Raw genomic sequence first — 12,885 nt, 5'->3', positions numbered from 1 at the left:
CTTTTAATTCATTATGTATATGTGCTTGGGTGCACAGTGGCTTAGTGGTTAGCATGTTCGCCTCACACCTCTAGGGTCCACGGGGGTTTCCCCCGGGTAGTCCGGTTTCCTCCCCTAAGACATGCATGGTAGGCTGATTGGCGTGTCCAAAGTGTATGATGGGTGTGTGAATGTGTATGTGATTGTGCCCTGCGATGGACTGGCACCCCGTCCAGGGTGTACCCCGCCTTGTGCCCCATGCCCCTGGGATAGGCTCCAGGTTCCCTGCGAGCCTGTAGGATAAGCGGTATAGAAAATGGATGGATGGGATGTTTAATTTCCTGATAGTTACAGCTACATGTGTTAATGTGGATGTGGATGGATGTATATATGCTTGGGAGAAAGAGATAGAAAGGGAGAAAAATAAAGACAACAGAAAGAAATAGAGTTAGAATTATTGTGTAAGCTGTAGGTGGCACTCTGGGTCTATTCTCATATATTCCACTTGCATAAAAGGGTTTTTAAAGAGTTTTTTGATCAATTATATTCACAGGGTGTTCTCTCTCTCTCTCTCTCTCTCTCTCTCTCTCTCTCTCTCTCTCTCTCTCTCACACACACACACACACACATGCACACACAATTGGTTTTCCTCTAAAATAAGTTCTGAACAAAACACAAATTTCCCATTATAGAAAAATCTCAGTTGATAATAGAGACTTTAGTTACACTAAGTGATTCAAATTCAAATGAATTTGTACAAATCAGCATTATTGATACCTCCACCTACAAAAGCAACACAGCTGTAATTGTTCTCTGCTGTATTTTATTGTTTTAATGCATTATAATTACCTGAATTCATTTGACAGATGTTTTACACAAATTGATATATTGAGGCAAAACATAGTCCAGGAAAAAAAAAAAAAAAAATCAGGTCATGACTCTAACCAAAATTTATATATAGGTTTAAGACAATTGATCAGAAACAACTGTCACACCAGTCCAGGATATTACCTCTCCCCGCCACCTGAGGTCGGAATCACAAGAACACTAGCATAATTTTATCTTTCCATTTCCTGTTGGTTTCTTGCTTGTTTTTAAAAAAAGCACATATCAGTTATAACAATGCAAAGTTCCTGCAATTCCCAGCATCTGTGTGGGTTCTGAGACTTGTATTATAACATTACGATGTACTTATGTTCTTTGTTTACCTTTGTTTACCAAAACGAGCATCATAACCATAACTATGCACAGTGAAGGCTTTCATTCTGAAACCATTACCTTCCTGGACTCTTAGTCTTCTCATAACTGTACTGGGCAGGACTAGACCTTGCTGAGAACTGCCTCCTCATAGGACCATGAGACTGTGCCTTTGATCTCTGCCCTGGAACCTCACGCCCAGCAGATCATATGCGCTGTCAGTCCCAGAACTCAAGGAGATTGAGGACAGTGTAAAGGAGGCACTAGCTTTGAGTCATCTTTGCCCTCTGCTTCTCCTACAACCATAGACATTTGCTTTGAGAAGGAAAAGGAAGGGGAAGTCAGACCTTGCACTGACAACAGGGGTCTGATTGCAACTACTGTCAGATCAGATATCCATTGCCGGTGGTTCCATCAACACATGAATGAGTTGCAAGGACCAAGTTAAGTTTACATGGTACATAAAACCTCATTTAAATCAAAGAGGGGAAAGAATGGAAAACCCCAATCATCAACCATCAATCATCTTCAGTGCATTATGAACGACTGGTCATGTCCGACGGACCGGTCAATGTGATAATTAGGTATTCTGAGAATGAAACCACTTTGTTTACCTAGATGACAAGAGTTTACATAGACGACATTCTTATTTTTTCACCCTCAGAACAAGAATACATGAGCCAAGTCCCTACCAAAGGCAGAGAATTGTCCAGTTAGAAAAATATGAGTTTCTGAAACCCTCGGTAAAAATTCCTCAGCTACATTCTGGATGCGCAAAGAGTTCAAATAGATAAGACCAAGGTGAATGCAGTAACATCATGATCTCAGCCCTAAATAACAAAGGAACTGCAGGGGTTTCTGGGGTTTGCCATGGTCTATCAACGGTTCATATGGGGTTTCAGCAACACTGGCAGCTCTTCTCACTCCACTACTCAAATTTAAGTCCATAACAAAGATGGACTGACTCAGTACTTCCAGTTTTCTGGAGTATTCAGTACTTATATGTAAGCTTTTGCTAAAAAGTGTTAATTTCCTCATATTTGTGGAGACTTATGGGACACCTTGTAGTATATTTTTCTTCTCATCATTGACATTTTTTTCTTTTTTTTTTGCATTTAGGCATCTCCTTTGCTTAAATTCCCTGATAATGGTTTGAAGCAAGTATTAAGCCTTTTCTCATTAACTGCATTTCATATCATTTTCTCCAATTTGTCTTGAGCTAGGTGAGAACTGTCTCAAAGCTGTTCATTCTGACCTTTATGATAATTGCACCCTGAAAAATATATAGGGAATAAAAAGCTGGTGTAAATGTATGTGCCTTACCAAACCTGAAAATACTATTATAATAATGAAATTAGACTCGTAGAGTATTATTAAGTCTCAAAACCTAAGGTTTCCTGGTTTGCCCCTACTGTGAAACCCTTAGCCCATGTAGACTCCCATAACGGAGAGTTTCTTCCAAATAGAACCCATCCGAAAGCCAAAAACCCTTAACGGTTTAAAGAACCCCCCCCCCCCCCCCCTTTTCTTGTTTTTTATAAAGCACTTTTAACTACATAGGTTGTATCGTCATTTATATTGAACCGCCTGCCAAATTAATCCATTCAAATGTGAATGCAAACTTGAATCATTTCTCTGTGCAACCTTTCCAAGACGTAGCTAATAAAAAGACCATTTGCTATTATTAAAAATAAATCCATGGGAATATATTTTTAATTGCAACACTGCACGAGAAGACATGGGGTGAAGGTGGGGTGGGATTACACCCCTGGAGTATTTTTCCTGATGGCACAGTGGTACAGCTCTGCCCCTTAAGCCTGTCTGTTCTCTGTTTCGAGGCTGATTGCCATTAGGATACATGTTTCAAAATGACCAAATTATCATTAAATGGATCATCACTGAATATGTGATTTTCCTAGTGGAGTAATTGGCATTCAGTATAGTGTCTTCAATTGCCTTTCATTTCAGATCTGCTCACATTACTCTCCAAAACTGAATAGCACAGGCTTCATTCTCTTCTCTATCGTTCTTGAGTTAAATTTAAGACCAAGGCTGTGCACAACTCTTATGCTGATAAAATAAATACACACTTGTTTTATTACCGTTAAATGCCATTATACATTCTCTATTTTGGAAAGCAGTTTTACTGGATGCATGCAGTGTTAAATTCAAATATGGTATGAGAACAATTAGAGGGAGTATTCTCTCATTTCCTCACCCTTTATTATCAATATGACATGATATGAGAATGATGTCACTTTTATCATTAACTATAAATAACATGGCAGCATTGTATTGCCACAGGTAATAAAATTCTATTAAATGTATTAACAAAGTGTGAAACGCAAAGGAACCTGTAGAATGGATTGTCTATAAGTATTTAAAATGAGTTTGTTTTAGCGTGCAGCTAATTTCAACCACAGACTGCAGATTGGAACACGCTGTGCACTGCTTATTTGATTATGCAACCTTTCAAAAGGATTTAATGACTTAATTTTAAAGATGATGAAAAAGAAACAAAGATAGTGGCTACTCCTGCAGGTAGTAATCATCTAGTGAGCACAACTGCATGCCAATTATCAGCCCCTAATTTAACCTGTTTATGCCTCATTGTAACATACAAATACATATTTGCAATCAAAATGAATCAGGTTTTTATGTCAAAATTTACAGACTTTCAGCTGTTTGCGATGAACAAATCAAACAAAAGCAATTGAAATAGTTCGACACAATGAATGCTTCGAGTGGTTTTTCCCCAAATTCAACTGAAAATGCAATTTATAATGATTTCTCCAGTTTCAAAATTATTCAACCTTCATGGCAAGCATCTTTAGTACTTAGAGAGCTCCTTTTGCTGTTATGGCCTGCTGCAAATGAGATGCGTAGCTTCTGGCTGCATTCCTGAGGAATCTTATCCCGTTCCTCATGATCAGTGGCCTCCAGTTCAGTAATATTCTTGGGTTTGCGTGCTGCAACCGCCTTCTTCAAGAGAGTTCCAATGGGTTCAAGTCAGGTGACTGTGATGGCCTTGTAGAATCTTCCAGGACTTCTTCTGCAACCAAGTCTTGGTGGAATTTGAGGTATGCTTGGGATCATCATCCTGTTGGAAGGTCCAATGATGCCCAAGCTTCAGCTTCTTCACAGATGGCATGACGTTTTCTCCTAGGATCTCCTGATACTTCAATGAATCCATCTCGCCTTCCACACGCTGCAGGTTTCCAGTGCCAGAGGATGCAAAGCAGCCCCAGAGCATCACCGAGCCACCACCATGCTCGACTGTGGACAGAGTGTTCTTTCTTCATTCTTCTTTCTCCAGACATACCGCTGATCCTTCGTGCCGAAAAATTCCAGTTTTGTTTCATCGCTCCACAGAACAGAATCCCAAAACTTCTGTGGCTTATTTATATGATTTTGAGCGACTTTTCTTGTGCTTTTGGGTCAGTAGTGGTGAACGTCTTGGAGTTCTGGCACGGAAACCTTCTGCGTTTAGTACGCACCTTACTGTGCTCACTGAAACCTCAGTGCTGTTACCACCAAGTCTCGCTGCAGGTCTTTTGCAGTCACTCGAGGGTTTTTCACAACCTGCCTTCTCAGAAATCTGCTTGCAGCCATTGATAGCTTCCCTTTTCTGCCCCGTCCAGGTATTTCATACATTTTCTACCCCTAGCCAGTTCAGGTATTTCATGTGTTCCGGCTCAAGCACACCTGCTGCAACTAACAAAGCATTTGATTAGTTTAGCATTAGGTTTGCTTGAGACAACACCGGGATTGCATATTTGTGCTGTTGTGAGGGATTCTATTCAAGGGATTGAATAATTTTGAAACCGGAGAAATCATTATAAATTGCATTTTCAGTTGAATTTGGTGAAACCACTTGAAGCATTCGCTGTGTCGAACTATTTCAATTGCTTTTGTTTGATTTGTTCATCGCAAACAACTGAAAGTCTGTACATTTTGACAATAAACCTGATTTGCAATGGGGGTTGAATCATTTTGATTGCAACTGTACTTGCTGCATAAACATTATGTATATTAATACATGCATTTATATTTATTTTAACAAACAAAAGAGGCAGTAGTAGCTTTCAGACATAGAGCTGTTAATAGTACACCTTCTGTTCTATAGTGACTGGAGTACATGTGAGTGTTATTACAACATACTATTTTACAACATTACTTTCCTTAATGAAAAAGTACCTCGTCATAATGACCACAAATAATACATGATATAAATAAATATGAATGAAAATTAAAATAATATTTATGATATTGTTTGTTATTCTTCATTTTCTAGTATTTAGTTCATTATTATTATTATTATTATTATTATAAATCCTGTTGAATATTTTCTTACCTGAAAGGATAAAGGAATCTCAGATCTGTTTCCTTTATTTCCACATTCATTGTCATTTTCAGAGGTTCCTGGTGCTTGGTAACTCTCACCATTCCGACAGGCCAAGAGCAGCCACTGTAACCGCCCACACATTAAGGAAGGAGCATGATTAATACACCACCCCACACCACAGAAGCTACTTCCCACTTCGTGACAATCCCATCATGTGGCATTCTCTATTTAGCTTCTTTCCATGTTGCCAGAAAGATGTCACCGTCTAAAGAACACAACATTTCCATAAAGCACATTACCTTTTGCAGCATCACATAAATATAGGTCCTTTGTCAATGGAAAAAAAATCCTGAAACAGTCATGCCAAGTAAGTAAAAGCAAAACAGTAAGTACATCCTGAGTTAAGAGGGCAAAGGGGGATTATAGTCACACTCTCATTAAGCTCTGTCCCACTGTGGTTTAGTTCATCTCACAGGCTTAGGACTGATTAAAATAGAATGTGATTGTGGGTTTGTGTGCTTGTATTTGCATGTTGTCTTTCTGACGTAAAATATATGTCTACTACTATCAAGCAAATGCATAATCAGATATAGGCTTTTGGACATTACAACTAGAAATAATGGGAAGGCCTACAATTTCAGACACAGCAGGCCTACAATTTCAGACACAGCAGGTTCCCACTCCATGTTGTCCTTTTATTTAGCTTGTGTCTGTTTTTTTTCTTTTTAGCTGTATACTTTTCCAGCCTTTTGTTGCCCTGTCCCAACTTTTTTGAGACGTGTTGCGGCCATCAAATACCGTCAAAATGACCTCATTTTTTCCTTAAAACGGTACATTTCCTCAGCTTAAACATTTGCTATGTTTTCTATGTTCTGCTGTGAATAACACATGGGTTCATGAGATTTGCAGATCATTGCATTCTGTTTTCATTCACGTTTTACACAGGGTCCCAACTTTTTTGGAATTGCGTTGTAGATTGTTATGGTTCTTTCCTTTTATTAACAAGTGAAAATATCGGATTTTAAATTTTTTTTTTTTTAATTTTTGTTGACTAATCTCAGTGATTAGTAAAGTTCCTTTAATCAATGCAGTCAAGTCTGGATTTACATCGGAAAGATCGAGAACTTTTCCCCTTCGGATGACGTGATTGGATAAAGACACGCGCGCTCATGAATTATTCATGACTTCCTCAACTCGGCCACTCCAGGAAAGGGTTAATTGTGACTCCGATGCACGTGACGGTATCACGTGACATCGGTCTCGTGACGCGTTGCTGCGTTTTGACAACCGAGATAGCAGGTAAGCTGGGTTTCTAAACACGAACTGTTTGTTTATTTTCTTCAGGGATGCCGTGTTGTGGTTGTAATGCAGGATGAGAGCACGGTAAAGGTTTACAGCTGTAACACACCCTGCTGCAGAGGCAGCTAGCTGGGTGCTAGCCATCCGGCTAATTTAACCTGTTCAGCTGGCTGACATTGGCCCAAAACTGACAGCTGGACATTTCCATTCAATAAATGTTTATGTTTTGTGTCGTCGTGACTTTATATTCTAGCCAGCTAGTAAGATAGAAATGATTCAAACTGCACTGTTATGTGTGTGTGAATAGCTAACTGAGCTAGCATACAGCAGGCAGTGACATTGTGTATCGCTAGTAAACATTAAAAATAGAGAATAGTCAGTGTTGAGGATGAAGGCTGTGACCTCAGACTGATAAGCTGTTGTTGTTGTTGTTGTTGTTGTTGTTGTTGTTGTTGAACTCGAACTCATTTCATAGCTAAGCTGTTGTCTTGTGTTGTGCCATTTCAGCTGAAGAAGTCCTCCTGACCACCTAGTCTTTTTCTTATATTCCTCCTCTGTAGGTTTCTCCAGGTGAATATCAAGCAGGTATTTGGAAATGGACATCCGAGGAGCAGTGGACGCTGCTGTCCCGACCAACATCATCGCCGCCAAGGCGGCTGAGGTCCGAGCCAACAAGGTCAACTGGCAGTCCTACTTACAGTAAGTAACCATGAGGCGAAAACCCCACAAAGACCTTAAGAGGGAAACACAAAACAGTTCCTGGTCTTGCTCTTCTCATGCCCCTGCGTGTCTGTTGTTGTTTTTTAATATTTAATGTCATGCCTTTTTATTATATATTTATGGAAGAGCACACCTTCGTTTGTCTCTTGTGTTGTCGTAATCACATTCAGTTTATTAACATCTCCAGTGTAGCCGTGATGGAGTATTTCTATTTTTTATTTTCACGCTACGAGAATAAATGTATATTTCTGCGTTTACTGTACACATTCCTCTACAAATCTACTGAAAATATTTCTTAACGTCGCTTCCCTTGGATTTTTTTTTTTTTCAGAAACGGGAACTAAACAGTTTTCTTACATTACAAAGATGGTGTCGGTGTCTTGTGACTATTTTTGTCCTTGTGTGTGTGTGTGAGCAGCTCATATATGTTTAATCTGGATGCATTTGAAATGCTTTAAAATAAGCTATCAGATCATTTTAAATAGGTGTGACACTAGTATAGTGAGACAGAAATTCACCTCGGGCTTTCTGTTGTTTCTTTCCCCCTTACTCTTTGTGAATTTTTTTTGTTTTACTTCACCATGGTTTTTTTTTTTTTTTTGTGTTCCCTTGCTGTTGTAACATGAAGTAGATCAAGTGATGTAAATTTGTCTGTATTGCATAAGTTTGGAATATACCACTTTTCTGTGGTTGTTGAAAACAATTTTTATATTTACATTCTTTATATAGCACTTCAGTATTCAGTCCATACAGGATTTCAGGAGATTTTTATTTGTATTATTATTTATTTTTTTTGTGATTGTTGCGGCCAAAAATGGAGGGGGAGGAAGGGAAGGGAGGGAGAGGAGGGAGGGAGAGGGGGGAGGAAGGGAAGGAGAGGAGGGGAGGAGAGGGGGGAGGGAGAGGGGGGAGGAAGGGAAGGACAGGAGGGGAGGAGGGGAGGAAGGGAAGGAGGGGACGGAGGGAGAGAGAGGGGGGAGGGTATTTTAGTTATCAAACACTGTCTGACAATGAGTCTCCAGAGGTGCACTCCTAAACGCACGCACACACACACACACACACACACACACACACCTTATACTCTGAATATAAGCATTAGTTTAAATTCACTGATATGGTGGCAGGCCAAAACGATTTATTAAAAGCATGAACGTTTGAATAATGATTACTGACTGTAGGCTACGTTTTGCTGACAGGACACGGGCTGAATGGCGGTGCATGACGGCCCATTAGGAGGTAGTTTATAACACTGCAATGTGTTAGCGTCGTTAACAAATAACTGGCTATCGCAAACATTACATGGAGCATAACGTTAGCTGGCTTCACGGCTACAATGCCAGCTGCCTCAAACAAACATAATATAGGACCGTCTTTCAGGTGCTTCGTCAAATTCCAGGTGTTTCCTCGGTTTGTTTGAAATGAACGATAGCATCGGTTGCGAACCGGAAACCGATACTAGCTTTCCTCTCAACGAGTCAGGACGGAGCTAAACTTGTTAAGCTAAGCTAATCTTCTGTAGTTTATCCCGTGTGCTTGTAGGCGTTCTTCTTCTTTTTCACCACTTGTGGACCGACTAAAACACTTGCGCGTATTTTGCTGCCCCCATCAGGTCCGGAAGAATCGCAACCCCGGTACTTACGGTACTTTCGTTACAAACGGTATTAACGCTACTGCTGAAAAACAAATACCGTCACGTTTTAAGAATGTTGGTACCGACTTGGTACTGAAGTATCGGTTCTCGTGACATCCCTAGTATGAAATAATTTGCCAACAAACGGTGATGTTTGTTGGTAAATTAAACCTTTTAGCTGTACTCATTTGACGCACGCGAGTCGACGAGGGCTTCGGCCAAATGCGCGTTGTGATGACGTCACATGGTGCGTCTCGGGCCAAATCTGTGGAAAATCAGCTGTAATTTTTAAAAATCACGAGCTCCTCCAAATATTGTGGCATTTGCTTGATTTTGGCGTTAATCACGAAAGCACAAAATCTTGGAAGGAAGGAATATTGAGTGCTATACAATTTAACAAAGTATAAGGCACATTAATTAAGCAATCTGCAAATATGAATAAATTATCTATTCATTTATTAGTGTGGCTACAGATCATGAAAGGTGTGTTTAAGACTAAGAACATGGAATTGGCCAAGTTAAACAGGTATGTTTTCAATCTGGATTTAAAGCGTACCTATTATGGTTTTGAAACGTGCCTAATTTAGTTTTAAAGCTCTCGTACAATAGATTTACACGCATCCGAGGTCCAAAACACTTTAATGTTCTCATGATTCAAACTGCAGCATTACCGTATTTTCCCCAGTGTCACAAACGACTCGTTAAATGATCCGTTCTAAAGGATTCGCTCTAAACTCCTCCTTTCAGAGAGCATCCTCTGCTCCGATTGGTCAGACGTCCCAGTCTGTTGCGATTGGTCTACTTGTCGCTGTCGGCGAGCAGCCGATGAAGACCAGAGGCGGGGCTTTTTGTTTCAAACCTACGTAGGTTAGTACAGGAAGTAAAGTCTGGAATCACTAACGAATCGTTTCAGCTGTTCAGAATCGCTTCCTTCTTTCGGGAGTCGATAACTCCGTTTGTCGTGCGCTTTAATGTTTGAAACTTTGCAGACTTTTTACATTCACCAACAGCTCTATATACACACTACATGAAAGGGAATATCTGAAAAACCATAACAGGTGCGCTTTAAACACCATTTAAACACCACTAGCTGTCCTGATGTAACCACTGGTCAGGGGACGTAAACAGATCAAATTTATTTGCCGATAAACACGATCTACTTGCTTGTTTTGGTCGTTTTCACAGCTAATATACTCAAGAGACAAAATAGGCAGGTGCATTAATTCCTGGGAGCTGAATAAAAATGTTTTTGTGCCTCAAAACTTAATAGCAGAAAGTATCTGGCTGTTCTATAACCCAGGATGTGTTCTCTCTCTTGCGTACGTGTGTGTCGTCCCCACCCTCCTGATATTGTTTAAACGCGAGGCGACGACGTGCTAGAACGAGGTCAAAAGTTAAAAGCTTATCGAATCATTCTAAAAGCACCACTTACTCCATTTTAATGTTAAAAATGCAGATTTGAAGCCCAACATGTGGAAAGTGGTTTTGTACACGCTAACGTTATTTTGTCAAGCTAATCAGTTTTATTTGATTGCAAGCGCAGAATAATCTGATGGTTCATTACAGATAATTTGCATGACACATTAACTTACTCATAGTGCGAAGCACCTAAATGAAGCTCCGGGCTCCAGTGAATGAATGACACGGCGACCAGTGTGTGAATTGGACGGATGAGTCACAGGCAGTGTGAGATAAATGAATGAGTCGTGGTCAGCGTGTATTGAAAAGCTTGACCTGCACGTACCTGATTAAAGATCGCCGGCTCCGTTTGAACTTCATTCGCGTTTGGAAGGAGGTTTTACTGGAACTGAAACGCACATCTGAGTTGTCTGTAATGCATTGGCAAGCATAAATGAATCACTTGCAATCCATGAAAGCAAAACACACTAATAATAAACGAACAGCCGTAAGGAGTTTGGAAACCCTGACCACATGTGTAAGAGCTTTGCAGCAGTTACTTTTGTAGTTTTTCTGCTATAAATATTGATTTCAAAATCCCAACTGTTTTCTTTGGTTGCTGAATTTTAGCCTACAGGTAAACCCTCACACTCCTACCTGGCCTCTACAATATAATTTTACAATGCCAGATTTTCAGTGATCTCTCACTATTCTCCGGTAGGTGAGCATGCTTATATAAGACCTGCTCTCTTGGTGAGCTGACGTTACAGTCTTCGACTCATGTCTAAGGCCAACCTCCACCTTCTTTGTAAAATAACCTAGTATATACCGTATTCACTCACTGACCAATTTATTAGGAACATTGCATGGTCGTTTTATGCAATTATCGGATCAGCCAATCAGGTGGGCTGCAACTTGTATGAAATCATGCAAGTCAAGGTCAATCGTGTAAGCCAAGAGCTTCAGTTAATGTTCACATCAGTCATCAGAACGGGGTTCAAATGTGATCTCAATGACTTTGATTGTGACATGGTTGTTGTCTGGGTTACTGATCAGAAGGTCGGGGGTTCAAGCCCCAGCACTACCAAGCTGCCACTGTTGCGCCCTTGAGCAATGCACTTAACCCTCTCTGCTCCAGGGGTGCTGTATCATGGCTGACCCTGTGCTCTGACCCCAACTTTGTAACAAGCTGGGACATGCAAAGAAAAGAATATGACAAATAAATGCTCCGTCTTCTTCTCTGTGCCAGAATGGCTGGTTTCAATATTTCAGAAACTGCCGTGCAGGCAACGTTTCATCCCCCCAGATACTTTTCTGCTGAACTCGCTTGTAAAAAGTTCTTGTAGCCTTCCTGTCAGACTGAACTATTCTGGCCGTTCTCCTCTGACCTCTTTCATCAACAACGCGTTTCACTGAATATTTTTATTTTTATTTTGCACCATTCTGTGTAAACTCTAAAGACTGTTATGTTAGAAAATCCCAGGAGATCAGCAGTTCCTGAAATACTCAAACCAGCCCATCTGACACCAACATGCACGCCATGGTCACAATTACCGAGATCACTTTTTTTTTTCTCCTCCATTCTGATGTTTGATGTGAACATTAACATAAGCTCTTAACTTGTATGTGCATGATCTTATGCATTGCATGCTGCCACATGATTGGCTGATCTGATCTGATAGTTGAATTAACGAGAATGTGTGTGTGTGTTGGTGTTCCTAATAACGTGGTCATTGAGTGTATATAAGTGTAGAAGTGAAAGCTTTACAGTGCCTTACCCAAGAAACCTTCCACATGACGTACTGTTTGAACCTGAAATTGTAACGGAGTTCTTTGGGATTTTTGACCATTTGATTTAACTACAATGTCTCTAATATTTGAATGTGTACTTTTGTTTTTCATTGTGACACAAAGGTTAATTGGACAACAAAGCAAAAAAAAAATTGTAGCATACATGTACATCCCCTTGGGTCAGTACTTTTTATAGAACCACCTTTGGCTGCAATTACAACTGCAATGTCTTCTGGGATACGTCTCGATTTTGCACATCCTTTGCAAATCCTGTTATTTTTCTCCATTCGTCTACTGAGAATTGTTCAAACTCTGTCATATCGGATGCAGACTGTTGGTAGTCTTGCCATAGATTCTAACACATTCAGGTTCTTGGTTTTGAACCACTTCAGTGTAGCTTTGGCAGTATGCGTAGGATTGTTGTCCTGTTGGAAGATGAACCTCTCTCTTGCAGACTGAAACAGGTTTTCTTTAGGTTTCAAGTCAAGTGGGTTTTTATTGTTATTCCTCTACACAGCTTGTATAC

General features: G+C 40.1%; 1 protein-coding gene across 3 annotated transcripts in view; it reads left to right on the top strand.

The window, feature by feature from the left end:
• The first annotated feature begins 6,537 nt into the window (after positions 1 to 6,537).
• The window catches only part of atp6v1h (ATPase H+ transporting V1 subunit H), a 44,796-nt gene continuing 38,448 nt past the window's right edge, over positions 6,538 to 12,885 (top strand). Inside the window, exons 1-2 of one of the 3 annotated variants that reach the window (XM_053628170.1) lie at positions 6,538 to 6,820; positions 7,381 to 7,519. In XM_053628170.1, the coding sequence (XP_053484145.1) occupies positions 7,416 to 7,519 (104 nt within the window). In that variant the 5' untranslated portion in view covers positions 6,538 to 6,820; positions 7,381 to 7,415. Of the gene's footprint in view, positions 6,905 to 7,380; positions 7,520 to 12,885 lie in introns of all 3 variants that reach the window. The other 2 variants (XM_053628168.1, XM_053628169.1) reach the window with 2 other exon arrangements.

Source organism: Ictalurus furcatus, chromosome 7, assembly GCF_023375685.1.
Source record: "Ictalurus furcatus strain D&B chromosome 7, Billie_1.0, whole genome shotgun sequence".
Taxonomy (NCBI): domain Eukaryota; kingdom Metazoa; phylum Chordata; class Actinopteri; order Siluriformes; family Ictaluridae; genus Ictalurus; species Ictalurus furcatus.
The sequence above is the reverse complement of the archived record's forward strand: the minus strand, read 5'-3'. Positions and strand labels throughout refer to the sequence as shown.